This window comes from Artibeus jamaicensis, unplaced genomic scaffold, assembly GCF_021234435.1.
Source record: "Artibeus jamaicensis isolate MK-2021 breed Jamaican fruit bat unplaced genomic scaffold, CSHL_Jam_final contig_402, whole genome shotgun sequence".
In the NCBI taxonomy this organism is placed as follows: domain Eukaryota; kingdom Metazoa; phylum Chordata; class Mammalia; order Chiroptera; family Phyllostomidae; genus Artibeus; species Artibeus jamaicensis.
The window spans coordinates 14,996,299-15,010,371 of record NW_026521818.1 but is presented as its reverse complement, the minus strand read 5'-3'; the positions used below and the strand labels follow the sequence as shown (position 1 = coordinate 15,010,371).

Sequence of the window (14,073 nt, the reverse complement as noted above, 5' to 3'; positions counted from 1 at the left end):
ACTGAGCCACACTGGTCAGGGCTGTATCTCTATGCTTTATTAACCAGGAGGGAGTCGTTATTTCTGCCAGCAGATTACTACCACATACTTGCAAAAATTATTATACCAATAAGCAACTGTAGCATCTGATTTAATCACCTAGTAAACATGGTCTTAAAGCTGATGAAAGTACTATAAAGCTCACTAAAAAAGCAGTAAGTAGGAAAAATAATAACCTGTGAGACTGCAGAGAGCATTTTTAATGGCATTCTAAATAAGTAATTCTAATAGCAACTCTGCAGGAAAGTTTTGTTATTCTCAAGAAACAAAGAAATTGTTAAATGTTGCTATATTTTAAAGCAATATCGACAGTCTAAGACTATCTAAAAGGAAAGTTAGTTTTTTAAAACTATCTTTTTACTTCGATGTTATCCTCTTATACACATTTTTTTAAAGTAAGCCATATTTGAAATGTAGCATAAAGTACATAAATCCTAAGTACAGCTCGATAACTTTCACAAAGTGAACACATCTTTGTAAATAAAACCTACATCAAGGAACAAACACTATTATTACAACCCAGAAGGCCCTCTTATGCTTTGCTTTTTCTCCAGTCAGAACCCATCCTCCACCTGCCAACGTTATATAACCACTAACATTAATTACATGCTTTTATATAATAAAATTACTCAAACTATCATTTTATTGTATTAAGTTTTCAAAGCACTTTCATATATTACCTTATTTGACCAACATAGGAACCCTGAGAGGCACACATCATTTTAAGATCACAAATGACAAACTCCTTGACTTCAGAAGGAAAGTGATTTGCCCAAATTACTGAGTTGAAAAGTGGTAGGGATAAAATCAGAAGCGAAATCATTGGACTTTCTCTTGTTAAATATCGTATTTATTTATTTATTTTTAGTGAGGGAAGGCAGGGAGAAAAAGAGGGAGAAAAACAGCAATGTGTGGTTGCCTCTTACCTGCCCCTAACCTAGGACCAGGCATGTGCCCTGACTGAGAATTGAACCGGCAACCCCATGGTTTGCAGGCTGGCACTCAAATCCACTGAGCCACACCAGCCAGGGCCAAATCACTGGACTTCTTTAGTCCAGTGTTCTTTTCCTAAAATGTCTAAAAATCTTTGATTAGAAATACCTAACAAGAGAGTGATGTTGGGTGGGCAACAAAAAGCTTAGTATTTACATACTAATTTAGAAAGCAAACATTTTTCCATACCTCCTCCCTAGATCTATCAAAGATCACAGGAGCAGACATACTCTTTGATTCAATTCTGGGAGCAATGAGTGTAGTAGGGGTCACAGGAGTAACTGCAGGAGAAGGTTCAGAGGAGAGGATAGGTTCCCTTTCTGGACTGTCCAGTGAAACTTCTTCTGTGGCTTCTAGAAACAAATTAAACAAGTTAGTTAAGGACACTGGTAACAAACTCCCAATAGTCTATACAGCAGTTAATTAATTATAAAAAAATTTTATACTACCCATAAATACATACCAAAATAATGTTATTTAAAAACCAACGATGATTGTGTTGATTTTAGGAGGAATTCTAGTAAGTCCCTTAACTACCTATAATAATCTCCTGGTAGGAATGAAGCTAGTAGGAAAGCAATGATGTGGAAAATTCCACATTCATTTGCATTTGGATTTGTAATATAGCTTGTACTTGTGGTAACTTACCTTTCAAAATCTTTATTCAGACTAACACTGATTATTTTATACATATAAACACAAATTTTGGGCAGAAGACTGCCTGGCAATATCCCAATTGGGATTAAAAATTTGTTAAGAGAAAATTTACAAAGTTAGTAATCTAAAGCAATTCGCTGCTAAAGATTACTAGATATTAGTTGAATACACAAATATGACACAAAGCAAATAGGTGTTTAGGTTTTAATTCAAAATGCTCATTCACTTGAAAAATCTAAAATTAAATATATTTAAAACCGTATCAATAAATTACCTACAAGCTATGTAACATTGTGCTAAATGCAATTATGAACACAAAGAAATGTAAAATATCATACCTGCCCTCAGGGAGTTTATAATCTAGTGGGAAAATAAGACATAAGCATGTGGAATGTTAAATAATAGTAAAAAGACAAGTAACATCCAAGTGAACAGTAAAAAGAATGTTGCAAGACATTAATTGCCATATGAACTATAGAACAAACACTGTAATTTGAGCTATGATGGCAGACAATACTTTAGGACAGAGAAAATCAAGAAGTTTTCAAAACCTGTTGGAGAAGATTTGAATGGGCAGACTTCCATGAAAATGAATAATATAAGCAAAAAGCAAAGCCACAAAAATGAAAATTACCATCAGTGGCCATAATGAAACCCACAGCTCTGCTGGTTTATAGCACTGACACCAGGAAAAGGCAGGCAGGACTGTAAGGGAAACAGGATCAGACCACTGGTCTCTAGCCTGAGGTTCTTAGATTCCTACAGGTCTGACAAGGTAAAACGGCAGTCAGTGAGCCATTTTAACTTGAACACCTCAAAAAACATAGCAGTAAGAACATATGTACCTGAAATAAGATAAATATGTTAACATATACATGTAAACAACCAATTTACTCATAGGTTATCTCATTTTGATGAGATCCTTATTTCATTGCTCTATTTTTTTTGACATTAAAAATAAATAACCAAAATCTTTCAAACTATGGTAACCAGAGGAAGGTTACCTCTGGTAACCTTTTTGGGGGACCAAAAAAACCCCCCCAAACAAAACTACAGATGTTGAATAGACTACGGATGACCCCCAATATAACAAATTTAAATCTTACATACAACTCAGGCTATTAAGAATGCCAGAATTCATTTTTTTTAAAGTAAAGAAATGAAATCAATGAGCAGTAAATATAATGTAACAAAGCAGTATCAAAGCCTAGGAGGTACAGATCTTTAATCTACAAAGAATTAAAACGAGAAGTAGACAACAAAACAAAAAGAAACCCAAAATTCTCTGAAAGAGGTACTGTTGTTGGCAACAGACCCACAGACAAGAAACTATGAAACACACTTTATTGAGATACCAGAACAGTTTACTCAAAGTCATTATGATTTTTCAATCATAGTTTACTTCACTGAGAAACCAGGTTTTGTACTCTTTGTACAGACTGTGACAGGCTATTTCATACACAGTAGTGGCCTCAAAATAAGAAAAGCTAAATAAATAAATAATATGGAAGGGGAAAAATATAAATGTATACAAACTTAGGTTTAGCATGCTAAACATGCTTAGGTAATACATAGTCTGTCTGAAACTCTCTTATGATTTCTTTTATTAAAAATAAAGTAACAAAGCACAAGTTAATGAAGTTTAATTTAATTTAAACTGGACTTAAGGTTCAATGAGATGCCCCATAGGTACTAAGTATAAAGAACTTTCCCTTGTAAGAGATACTTAGAGGACAAGCACAAATGTCAGCTAGGTAACATTTCACTCATATGATATACACAAGAGAACTTTTAAACAAAGAAACACTCATTAAACTTACAATTGGTATTACTTGATGAAAAATATAAGTGAAATAAACTAAGTATCCTGAAAGAAACAAGTTGTAAAAGTCTGGGTAAATTTCAATATCAGCAATTTGCTTGCTACCCTTACTTAACTCCTCTAGGATAGCTTCCCTAAAGTGTGTTCAGTGAAGTTTACCTGCAGGATGTAACAAATGGTAGAGAGGGACTCTGTAGTCAACCATATTTGGTGAACACTTTAGCTAATAATGATAACATGCCACACTGGAACTTTTTCTGGTACCACTTCTGACATACTAGAACTTGAAATGCTACACAAAACACATTAGCATACATGCTGATACAATAAAATCCCTTTATGGTTTTAAAATTAAAATCTCTAAATCACTAGAGCAGTATCTATATTCTCTCCTCTGATAAAGGAGAAATAAATTAAGTAAATGTTCTTATTACTGGACAATAGTTTTCATCATCCCAGTAACACTGCTACTCTCTGTTACGGTTTCCTAGAACCACACTCCTCTACTGGAGGAGGAGTGATGACGACTTAGAGGCTTTATAAATAAGATGCAGGTAGTATTTGCTCACTGATATAAAAATGATCAGATTAGGTCTTAGAGACAACTCATGATGTCATTAAGAAATGCAGCTGAATTTGAGAAAAAAGATAAAGCATAAAAGTGTTCTAAATAACTAAAGAAACATGACTATGTTTAATGTTTAGCCCATTTCTCTCTTTTAAAACAAACATGGATATTGACTATATTTGAATCACAATGTTTAGTACAGACTGGCATGTAGACTAAAACATGAAAAAGATTCTTTGTAACAAGCTAAATGAGGAAATCAGTATCACTGTTTAGTCCCCACTTGGAAAACTGCATACTCTAAAAATACTCAAAATCCCCTTTCCTTGTGCTCCCATGCACACACCCCACAATTTTGTTGCTAAGAGCTTCATCATAATTTATTTATATGACTTTAAGGTGAAAACTCTTTAATATAATAGGTAATCCAAAACTTCAATGTATGACCCTATAGTATAAGAGGAATACACACAATTTTAGATTAATACAATCTAGTTAGCAGAGAAATAAGTCAACTTTTAGAATGAAACATAAATGCTATGAAAAAACTTTTAAGGACTACCTGTAAAAAGTCCATGAAGGAAAACAAACCCAAAAATATGACTTTGGTTAATTATGATTTTATTCTAAGTTAATAGGTAGCTATAAAAGGAGGAGGTGTATATGGTTGACATTTGGTTACAGTGAAAACTTTTCACTAATCAAATAAATTTACGGACCTTTGTGATGAAGGACTATATATTCCAACATAACTGTACAAAAAATTCAGAATGGTTTGAATATTCAAACCCTATAAAGCTGAGGACATAATATTAAATTTTAACTCAATGAAAACCAGTTCAGGTAAATTAAACTGTTAAATGCACAGGATCACTATGTTAAATTTTTGTGTCACTAATTCTAAGAAATATTTGGGTTTGTAATAACCAAACATTAAATGGTACCTTAATTTCAATTTTTTAAGCATAACATTGTTTTGAAGAGTCCAATTTTTAAAAGGTAGTGTGGACTACACCAAACCCTGACTCATATCAAAATTAAATTCCTCAAACATCAATTTACCCAACTAAAAGTGAATCAAAATGTAACAGGTGGTAAATACTGAACCATTACAACAAACAGATTCCAAACATATGTAGACTATATATTAAGTGATTTTTAAAAGCATTTTATTTGTTCATTTTTAGAGAGAGGGGAAGGGAAGGAGAAAGAGAGGGAAAGAAACATCAATGTGTAGTTGCCTTTCACATGGTTCCCACTGGATACCTGGACTACAACCCAGGAATGTGTCCTGACTAGGAATCGAACCAGCGACCCTCTGGTTTGCAGCCCACACTCAATCCACTGAGCCACAACAGCCAGGGCTATAGTAAGTGATTTTTTAATCCAGAGTTTAATTTCGCTTTGTGACCTTGTGTAATTTATAAAGAGTATAATCCCTGCCATTTCTCAAAGTATGAATGCCACAACTATCATTTTTTTGAGTCTAAGTACTGATCAAAACAGCCAAATTACAATATATGATTTATTTTTACATGTTTAAAACCAGAAAGGATCACATTTTGCTTCTCTCAATAGTCTGTATTTTTCACAAAGTTATCTAACTGGAAATTTCTTATTCTTCTAAGTGGTAACAAGAAGAGCTGCCACTAACATACACAAAATTTCAGTTTTACTTTATAGAATACTTCCTAACAGGATATATACTATAATTTGCTAGTATTTTAAAAAATAGAGTTACCATTACCTGCAAAAAGATCTTCTCTGTCATCATCTAGCACAACTTCTGCAGGTTTTGGACCATTGGAGTTTGTACTAACATCTTCTGCAAGAAGACTAATTGGTTCCGGAGATGATGGAATTGACTGTGGGGAAAAAAAAAAACAGCAACAGATAATGGACTGGCATGTTTTATCTGTTATAATTATGTCTCTATATATTATAGAAATAGAACATTCCCTTGATATGAAGGGGAGAAAGAACAAGAACAGCTATTTATAGTTCCTCCTGAGGGTAAGAATGAACCAAAAACACATTTTTATTCATCTTTCCTGTTTTAACAAAAAGTCAGTTAAGATTTTTAGAAAGGAAATGTTTCTAATCACCCCTTGAGATATTTTGTTATTTTCTGTTATAATTAACAAAAAACAAAATTTATTGCTTTGTGCATATATAGTAAGATTGATTACGTGAGACAAAACTGAATCTTGAAAACATGTTAGATTTGTAAGAAGTTCAAAGTACTGCTTTATTATAAAAGGAAGGTTTACTACTACCCGAATTAAGAATGCTATTATTCTAAAATGGTTATAGTTTCAAACTAAAAATATATCACCTCAAACATTTACATTTTAACTTAGAAAAGGGACTATTTTTATACTTCTTAACCTTGAAGTATAGTGAGCAACACAATGTATAGGAGACCGTTCTACATGGTGTGGACCAAGCTCCCACTCAGAAGGCCAGTGGAAAGCGAGATCCCATGCACAGGACCCACGCCCATGGATAGGTTCTCCCGTGGGGAATGAGGCCTGCATTGTACCTAGGCCACTTTGAGACTTGCTTTTTGCTAAAACTCCCTTACCCTGAATTGAGGCAGCAAACGTTTACTGTATATCTTTAAAGTAACTTCCTAAAATCTATGCTAAACCTTCCAAGGACGAGTGTAACCAGATCAATCACTTTTCCCTTTGCATTTGCAAATAACCTTCTTCCGTGATGTTATTAGCTGTATCCTCTCCTTTATTTTCTGTAAAAGGTAACCACCTAAAGCGAACCTGTGCATAGTAAATGAGGACCATCTTCAATGTAATGTGCCCAGAAAAGCAATAAAAGCTTGTCAAGACAAGGGCCAGAGTGCTCTCCTCTTGAAAGAGCCGCAAAGGTGCTCTGAGGTGCTCTCCCCAAGGGAATAGCTGTGCCATCCCTTTTCCTCCACAAGACTCCATAGTCCATGTGAATTTGTCTCGTGTCTCATCTACAATGCAGCGGACACTGCTTGCTGGTGACCATGTCAGTAATGAAATCTAGATTATAAAGCTTTTAGCTTTATTACAGTTTTCTTAAAGTATTTAAAACCAATACTTTTTAATAACATACCATAAAAAGGAAATTGAACTTGTGAAAAGTGCACAACTCGATATTTTCACAAACCCAATATCCCTGTGTAACCAACACCTAGATCAAGAAAGAGTACATTATCATCACACCCAGAAGCTCTACACATGTTCCCTTCCATTCTTTACCCTTTTCCCACATGGGCTTCTGCCAGCATGGATTGGTTTATCCTGTTTTTTCTCTTTATAAAACAGAAATTATACAGAACATAGTCTTTTATATTTGGGTTTTGTTCTTAATGTTTTGTATAGGAGATTCTTCTATATTCCTGGATGTAATAACAGATTACTCATTCTCATTGCTATAAAATATTCCATTAAGTGAACATACAATTAATCCACTCTACTGTTAATGGGCCTTTGGGTGGTTATCAGTTTTTAGCACTACCAATAACACACTTCCTAATATACATATCTCTTAGCAAACAAGTGAACAAATTTGTTTGGCATGTACCCAGGAGCTGGATCACTAAACAATCTTATAACATGGTTATATAAATTATACTCCCATGAGCACTCTATGAAAATTTCAGTTGCTCCCTGTCAACATTCTAATACAGTATATTCCATCTTTTTCCTTTTTGCTATTATGGCAGGTATAGAGTATATCTTATTGTGGTTTGAATTTTCATTTCCCCAATAAATAATGATGCTCAGAAATTTTTCATATGTTTAATGGCCATTTGAATATCCTCTTCCTGAATAGTCTCTTCAAGTACTTTGCTCATTTTTCAATTGTTACTGATGTAGGTATTTTTTTTTCATGTTCTGGGATAAAAATTCTACGTTGTGTCAGAAACATATTGAAAATATTTTTCCAGTGTGTGTGGTTTTCTTAATGCTAGATTTTAATGAATAGAAGTTCTTAATTTTAGTAAGGGCAAATTATCTGTTTTTTTCCTTGTAATTATTAAACTTTTTACATAATAAATAATCTTTTGAGGTCACTCCTAATTAATATTATTTTTCTCATTAGCTTCTTAAGTAAACTTCCTCTATGACATGAGAACATTTCTTTACACCTTTAAAAACATCAATTCTTTATGGGAAAATTTAAAGGACTGGCTTTTTCTCTGAGGAGCTCATTCACCCGAATTCTGACAAAGGTGGACCTACATTTACCTAAACACTTTCAGCTGAAGGACTGTAAAGACAAATAAGCTTACACATTACTTCTGAAAGATGTTCTGACAACCTCAACCTCACCTCTAGATGAGTCTGGGTAGCTCACTGGCCTGGCCTATATGCTCCCAGAGAATGTCTGCTTCTTCCATCATCATTTCTCTTACCTCATTATAGTATAATTACCATCTGTTCATAAACTGAAAACTCTGTAGGGAAAGGAAAATATAGGCTTCTTTTGTTATTTAATAATTTTTATTCAGTTGCTAGCAGCAAATACTCAATAACTCTTGTTAAACAAATTCTAAGAAAATAAATATGAATATTCCTAAGAACTGGCCACAAGTTTATCAATCAGATTGCCTAGAATACTGAAAAGTTTGAAATAGCCTATAGCACATCTACATAAAAATGTAGCAGAATGGCCTCAACACTCATTCATGATAAAAATTCTCAGTTAACTAAAAAGACAGGAGAACTTCCTCAATTTTCTGAGAAAGAATAGCTACAAAAAACTGACATTATAATTAATGATGAGAAAGTTGAAGCTTTCCCACTAAGATCAGGAACAAGAGAAGGATGTCCCCGTTACTACTGCTTTTCAAAACTGTACTGGAAGTCCTACCTAAAGTAGTAGGATAAGAAAGGAACTAAATGTATACAGATTGAGAAGGAAGAATAAAACTCTTTGTTCACAAATGACGTAATCGTCCAAGTAGAAAATCCAAAACAATTGACAAAAAACCCTCCAGAACAAGCAAAGCTGCATAATACAAGGTTAGTATATAAAAAGTTAATCACTTTCCTATATACCATCAATAAACAAACAGAATTTGAAATTAAGAACACAATACCATTTACATTAGCATCCCTAAAATGAAATACTTAGGTTTAAATTTAATATAAGGGAAACTATAAAACTCTGATGAATAAAATCAAAGAAAAGCTAAATGAATGGAGAAATACTCCATGTTTGTGAATAGGAAGGCTCAATATTGTCAAGATGTCAATTCTTCCATACTTGATCTCCAGAACCAGTGCAATACCAATCAAAATCTTGGCAAGTTATTTGGAAGATATTGACAAAATTATACTAAAGTTTATATGGAGAGGCAAAAGATCCAGAAGAGCCAACACAATATTGAAGGAGAACAAGGCTGGAAGACTGAAGCTACTGACTTCAAGACTAAACTATAAAGCTACTGTAATTAGACTGGATTCTTTCACATGGTAATGCATTCAAGTTTCCTCTACACCTTTTCAGTCTACCTGTATTAGTGAAAGAATAAATAGATAAATGGAACAGAATAAAGAGCCCCCAAATAGACCCACATAAATATAGCTAACTTACCTTTGACAAAGGAGCAAAGGCAAATACAACAGAGGGAAAAAAGCACCTCTTTAACAAATAGTGCTGGAACAACTGTACATCCACATGTAAAAACATGAACCTGGACAAAGATTTTAAACTTTTTATGTGTATCAACTCAAAATGGATCAGACTACATGAAAATAACAAAAGTTCAAAATTCTTAGAAGATAACATAGGAGAAAATCTAGATGACCTTTAGTTTGGCAATGAGTTTTTACAGACAACAACAAAGGCACAATCCGTTAAATAACTGATAAGACAGGCTTCATTAAAATAAAAAATTCTACTATGCAAAAGATACTGTCAAGACAATGAAAATAATAAGCCATACACTTGGAGAAAATATCTGCAAAAGACACATCTGACAAAGATGCGTTATCCAAAATATACAAAGAACTCTTAAAACTCAACAATAAGAAAATGAACAGCCCAATCAAAACATGGGCCAAAGAGCTTGAGAGACACCTCATCAAACATACACACATGGAAATAAGCACATAAAAAGATGCCCACATCTCTGTCCTCAGAAAAATCCAATTTATACGACTATGAGATACCACTATATTTCACTGTGGTATATTCTATACTCCCATTAGAATGGCCACCAAATGCTGGCAAGAATATGGAGTAACAGGAACTTTCACTCACTGGTGGGAATGCAAAATAATATAGCCAATTTGGAAGACAGTTTGACAGTTTCATATAAAACTAAACATACTCTTATCATATAGCCCAGCAATCATGCTTTGTAATTATTCAGGGGAATTGAAAACTTATGTCTATACGAAAACCCTGTACATGATGCTTACAGCAGCTTTATTCATAACTGCCAAAGCTTGGAAGCAACCTAGAGCTCCTTCAGTAAGTAGGTGAATGGATAAAGTGTGGTACAGTCAGGCAGTGAAATATTATTCAGCACTAAAAGGAAATGAGTTATCTAGCCATGAAAGGGTGAAGAGGAAATTTAAATGCCTATCACTAAGTGAATAAAGTCAGCCTGAACACTGCATACTGTGTGATTCCAACTATAAGACATTCTGGAAAAAACAAAACTGTGGAGACATTAAAAAAGATCAGTGGGTTGGGGAGAATAGGAATGAATAGGTAAAGCACAGAGGATTTTTAGGACAGTGAAACTACTCTGTATGATACTATAATGGTGGGTAAATGTCAATACTATGTACAAACCTACAGAATGTACAAGAATGAACCCCATTGTAAACAATGGACTTTGGGTAATTATGATGTGTTACTGTGGTTTTATCAAATTGTAACAAATGTGCCCCTCCAGGGCAGGATGTTGATAATCAGGAATCTTGCATGTGTAGAGGTACTATATGGAAAAACTCTGTACCTTCCACTCAATTTTGCTGTGAACTTAAAACTGCTCTAAAAAATAAAGTCTATTATTTAAAATATATAGGAGAGTGGCATTTACGGACACAGAATCACCTTTATAATATGACATGATATACGAAAAGTAGAAACCTATACACAAGATCCAGTTTCCTGACAACATTCACTAAAAATAAATATTTCTTGTTCCCTTTCTTTGTCCTCTCAGAAACTAAGATATAGTTGTACTGAATAAAATACAGGCACCAAATATAACTTGTACACTCAACTTCCTTTTAAACACATATTTCAACATGTAAAATTTCAAAATTTTCTGGGAATTAGGAGCTCTAAATTCTAGTTCTGCCTACACACTAACTTGTCTATGGTTATATAATAAATTCCCATGTACAAGGTTTTTTTGTACATATAAGTACATCAGATAAATGCTAACATATTCTTTTTTAACCTATCCATTTCATTATTTTATAATTTCCAAATCCAAAGTCACCTAACTTTATTTCCTTTTCTATTTCTCAACATTACTTAACTTTTAGAGAAAAATAATCTTGAGAGAAACAATACAGCAAAATTTTAAAAAATACATGTAATATTAAAAATAGCAAATCTCAATTCATTGCTATATTAGCATTCTTACATAAATGATTTTGTAATAAATCTCAAGGGAAAAGGCAATCAACAGGTATCCTTTTTCAAAAAGTAAACAACCTCAGATATCACAGATATTGGAAGTATTAGTTAAAACAACTTTTAAAAGCTTTTCTGACTGTGTTCCATGAGGTAAGTGTAAAAACATTTGAAATGAAAAGACAGAAGTTCTCAGTAAAGAAACAGAAGCTACAAAAAATAACCAAATAAAAACTTTAGAGCTGAAAAAGAAATTATCTGAAATAAAAAAATTTGCAGCAAGGGTTCAATAACAAAATGAAGATGATAAAAAATCTGAGTAACAATGAAAACAAGGTTTCAAAAAAATGAACAAAGTCTCAGGGGCCTGTGGGATAATATTAAAGAGTCTCAATTCATGTCACTGGAGTCTAAGAAGGAGAGATGAAAAATTGTTAAAGAAATATTTATGGAAGTAATAGCTGAAAAGTCCTGAATTTGGTGAAGGAATTTACAGATTCAGGAAGTTCATCAAACTCCAAAGAGGATAAAACCACAGAAAAATATGCCTACATATATCATTATCAAACTGCTGAAAATAAAAGATACAGAGAAAAATAAAAGTATCTACAGGAAAAAAAACTCAACATATTTTTACAGGGGGAACACCAATGCAAATGACTGGAGATATCTCATCAGAAATCAAAGGCTAGAAAACAGCAGAACAACTTTCAAAGTCCTGAAAGAAAAAAACTATCAACTCAGAAATTTATAAACAGCAAAAATACCATTCAAGAATAAAGGCGAAATAAAGTTTCAAGTGAAACATTGTACAAATAAGAGAATTCATCATCAACAGACCTTTAAAAATGCTAAAGAAATTCTTTATGCTAAAGAAAAATGATACAAGATGGAACACTGGATGAAGAAAAAAACAACAGAAATGATAAGTATCTAAATAATTAAAAGAGACTACACTAAGCCGTCACTTAATATAATCAATAAGTTCTTGGAAACTGCAAAACATCACCAAACTTCTAAGTAAAGACTCAAAATATTTCTAATATGAAACATTAAAATAAATATAAACTGTGTATATATATTTAAGAAAAATTAATTTTAAAAATAGGATATTGATTTTTCCAACCCACTTACTCCAGAACAGAACTGTGGGTGGCCTGAATCAGTCCCAGCAGCTCAAGGCTCAAGGTGGGAACTACCCCAACACCAGCCCTTCCTCAAGGGTTCTATCACAAGCCCTCTATTGCAAGGTGAACTCACACACACTCCCACACTCATTCAGACTGGGGCAATGCAGACGTGCCAATTAACCTGACGTGCACATCTTTGGAACGGAGGAGAAAACCCACACAGATAGTGGTCCCAGCTGGGAACTGATTTTTTTTCTCACTAACATCATAACCATATGATGAAAAAAAATAATGTTATTTGAAGACCTGCTGTACTTTTTCCCTCTTAAATCCTTTGAAATAGATATGACTGTTCAAAGTAAAAATTCTAACACAACATATAGCATAGACTACTTACAATCTATAATATACTCTTATAATTGAATGCTCATATTAGCTAATACCTTGGGTATTCACAGTTCTCTGACACCAAAATCAAAAAAAAGAGAAAAACTAGCATGTATTTGTGTAAAGAAAAAGAATCCCTCATCTCACAGTTCAACGCCCCGGGAGGGGGGGGGGACAGGCTGGGAATGATGGGAACATAGTCACCCAACAATGGGGAGGCTATGAGGCATACATACTTCCTTCGGGAGCTCAGCCATCAGCAGCTTGGAGTATCCTGCCTCACGGCTCAGAGACTGGGCAAGGAGCAGTCACTCACCAAAGGCTGCCTAGACTGCGCCCCTGAATCTGAGTCCATTTCAGTTTACTAGTGAGTACAAGAGCCGTTCTCCACTTGATAGAAAGCAGTATGGAGGCAGCGGCCGCTGAATGAAGAAGTGATGGTAGAGGGGAACACTGCTGGCTTCTTTGCCTGGAGCACAGGCTCTGGATGATCAGAAGTATGTGGCTGTGCAAGATAAAATGCAACTGAGGAGATGTTAGTACTTTTTCAAAAACGTATGCTCGTTTCTTCCCCTACAGCATCACCTGGTAGTACACCAGAGATAATTTTTATAAAAAGTTCCAGGGTTGTTGCTAATATCTCTTCAATTAAACAGTGTCACAACACTATGGTGATTACCAGAGGGAAAGGGGGGTGGGGGTAGAAGAGGGTAAAGGGAATGGTGATGAAGGAGACTGGACTTTGAGTGGTAAACACACAATATGATATATAGATGATGTATTACAGAATTGTATACTTGAAACCTATGTAATTTTATTAATCAATGTCATCCCAATAAAGTCAATAAAAACTTTTTAAATAAAAAAATAGTAGTGCTTAAGAC

At 33.9% G+C, this 14,073-nt stretch overlaps 1 protein-coding gene across 1 annotated transcript in view; it reads right to left on the bottom strand.

Annotated features, from left to right (window-relative positions):
• SNX2 (sorting nexin 2) overlaps positions 1-14,073 on the bottom strand; it is a 59,100-nt gene that overhangs the window by 27,234 nt on the left and 17,793 nt on the right. Inside the window, exons 2-3 of the mRNA XM_037165542.2 lie at positions 5,827-5,944; positions 1,222-1,385 (exon numbers count right to left, since the gene is read on the bottom strand). Of these exons, the coding sequence (XP_037021437.1) occupies positions 1,222-1,385; positions 5,827-5,944 (282 nt within the window). The remainder of the gene's footprint in view (positions 1-1,221; positions 1,386-5,826; positions 5,945-14,073) is intronic.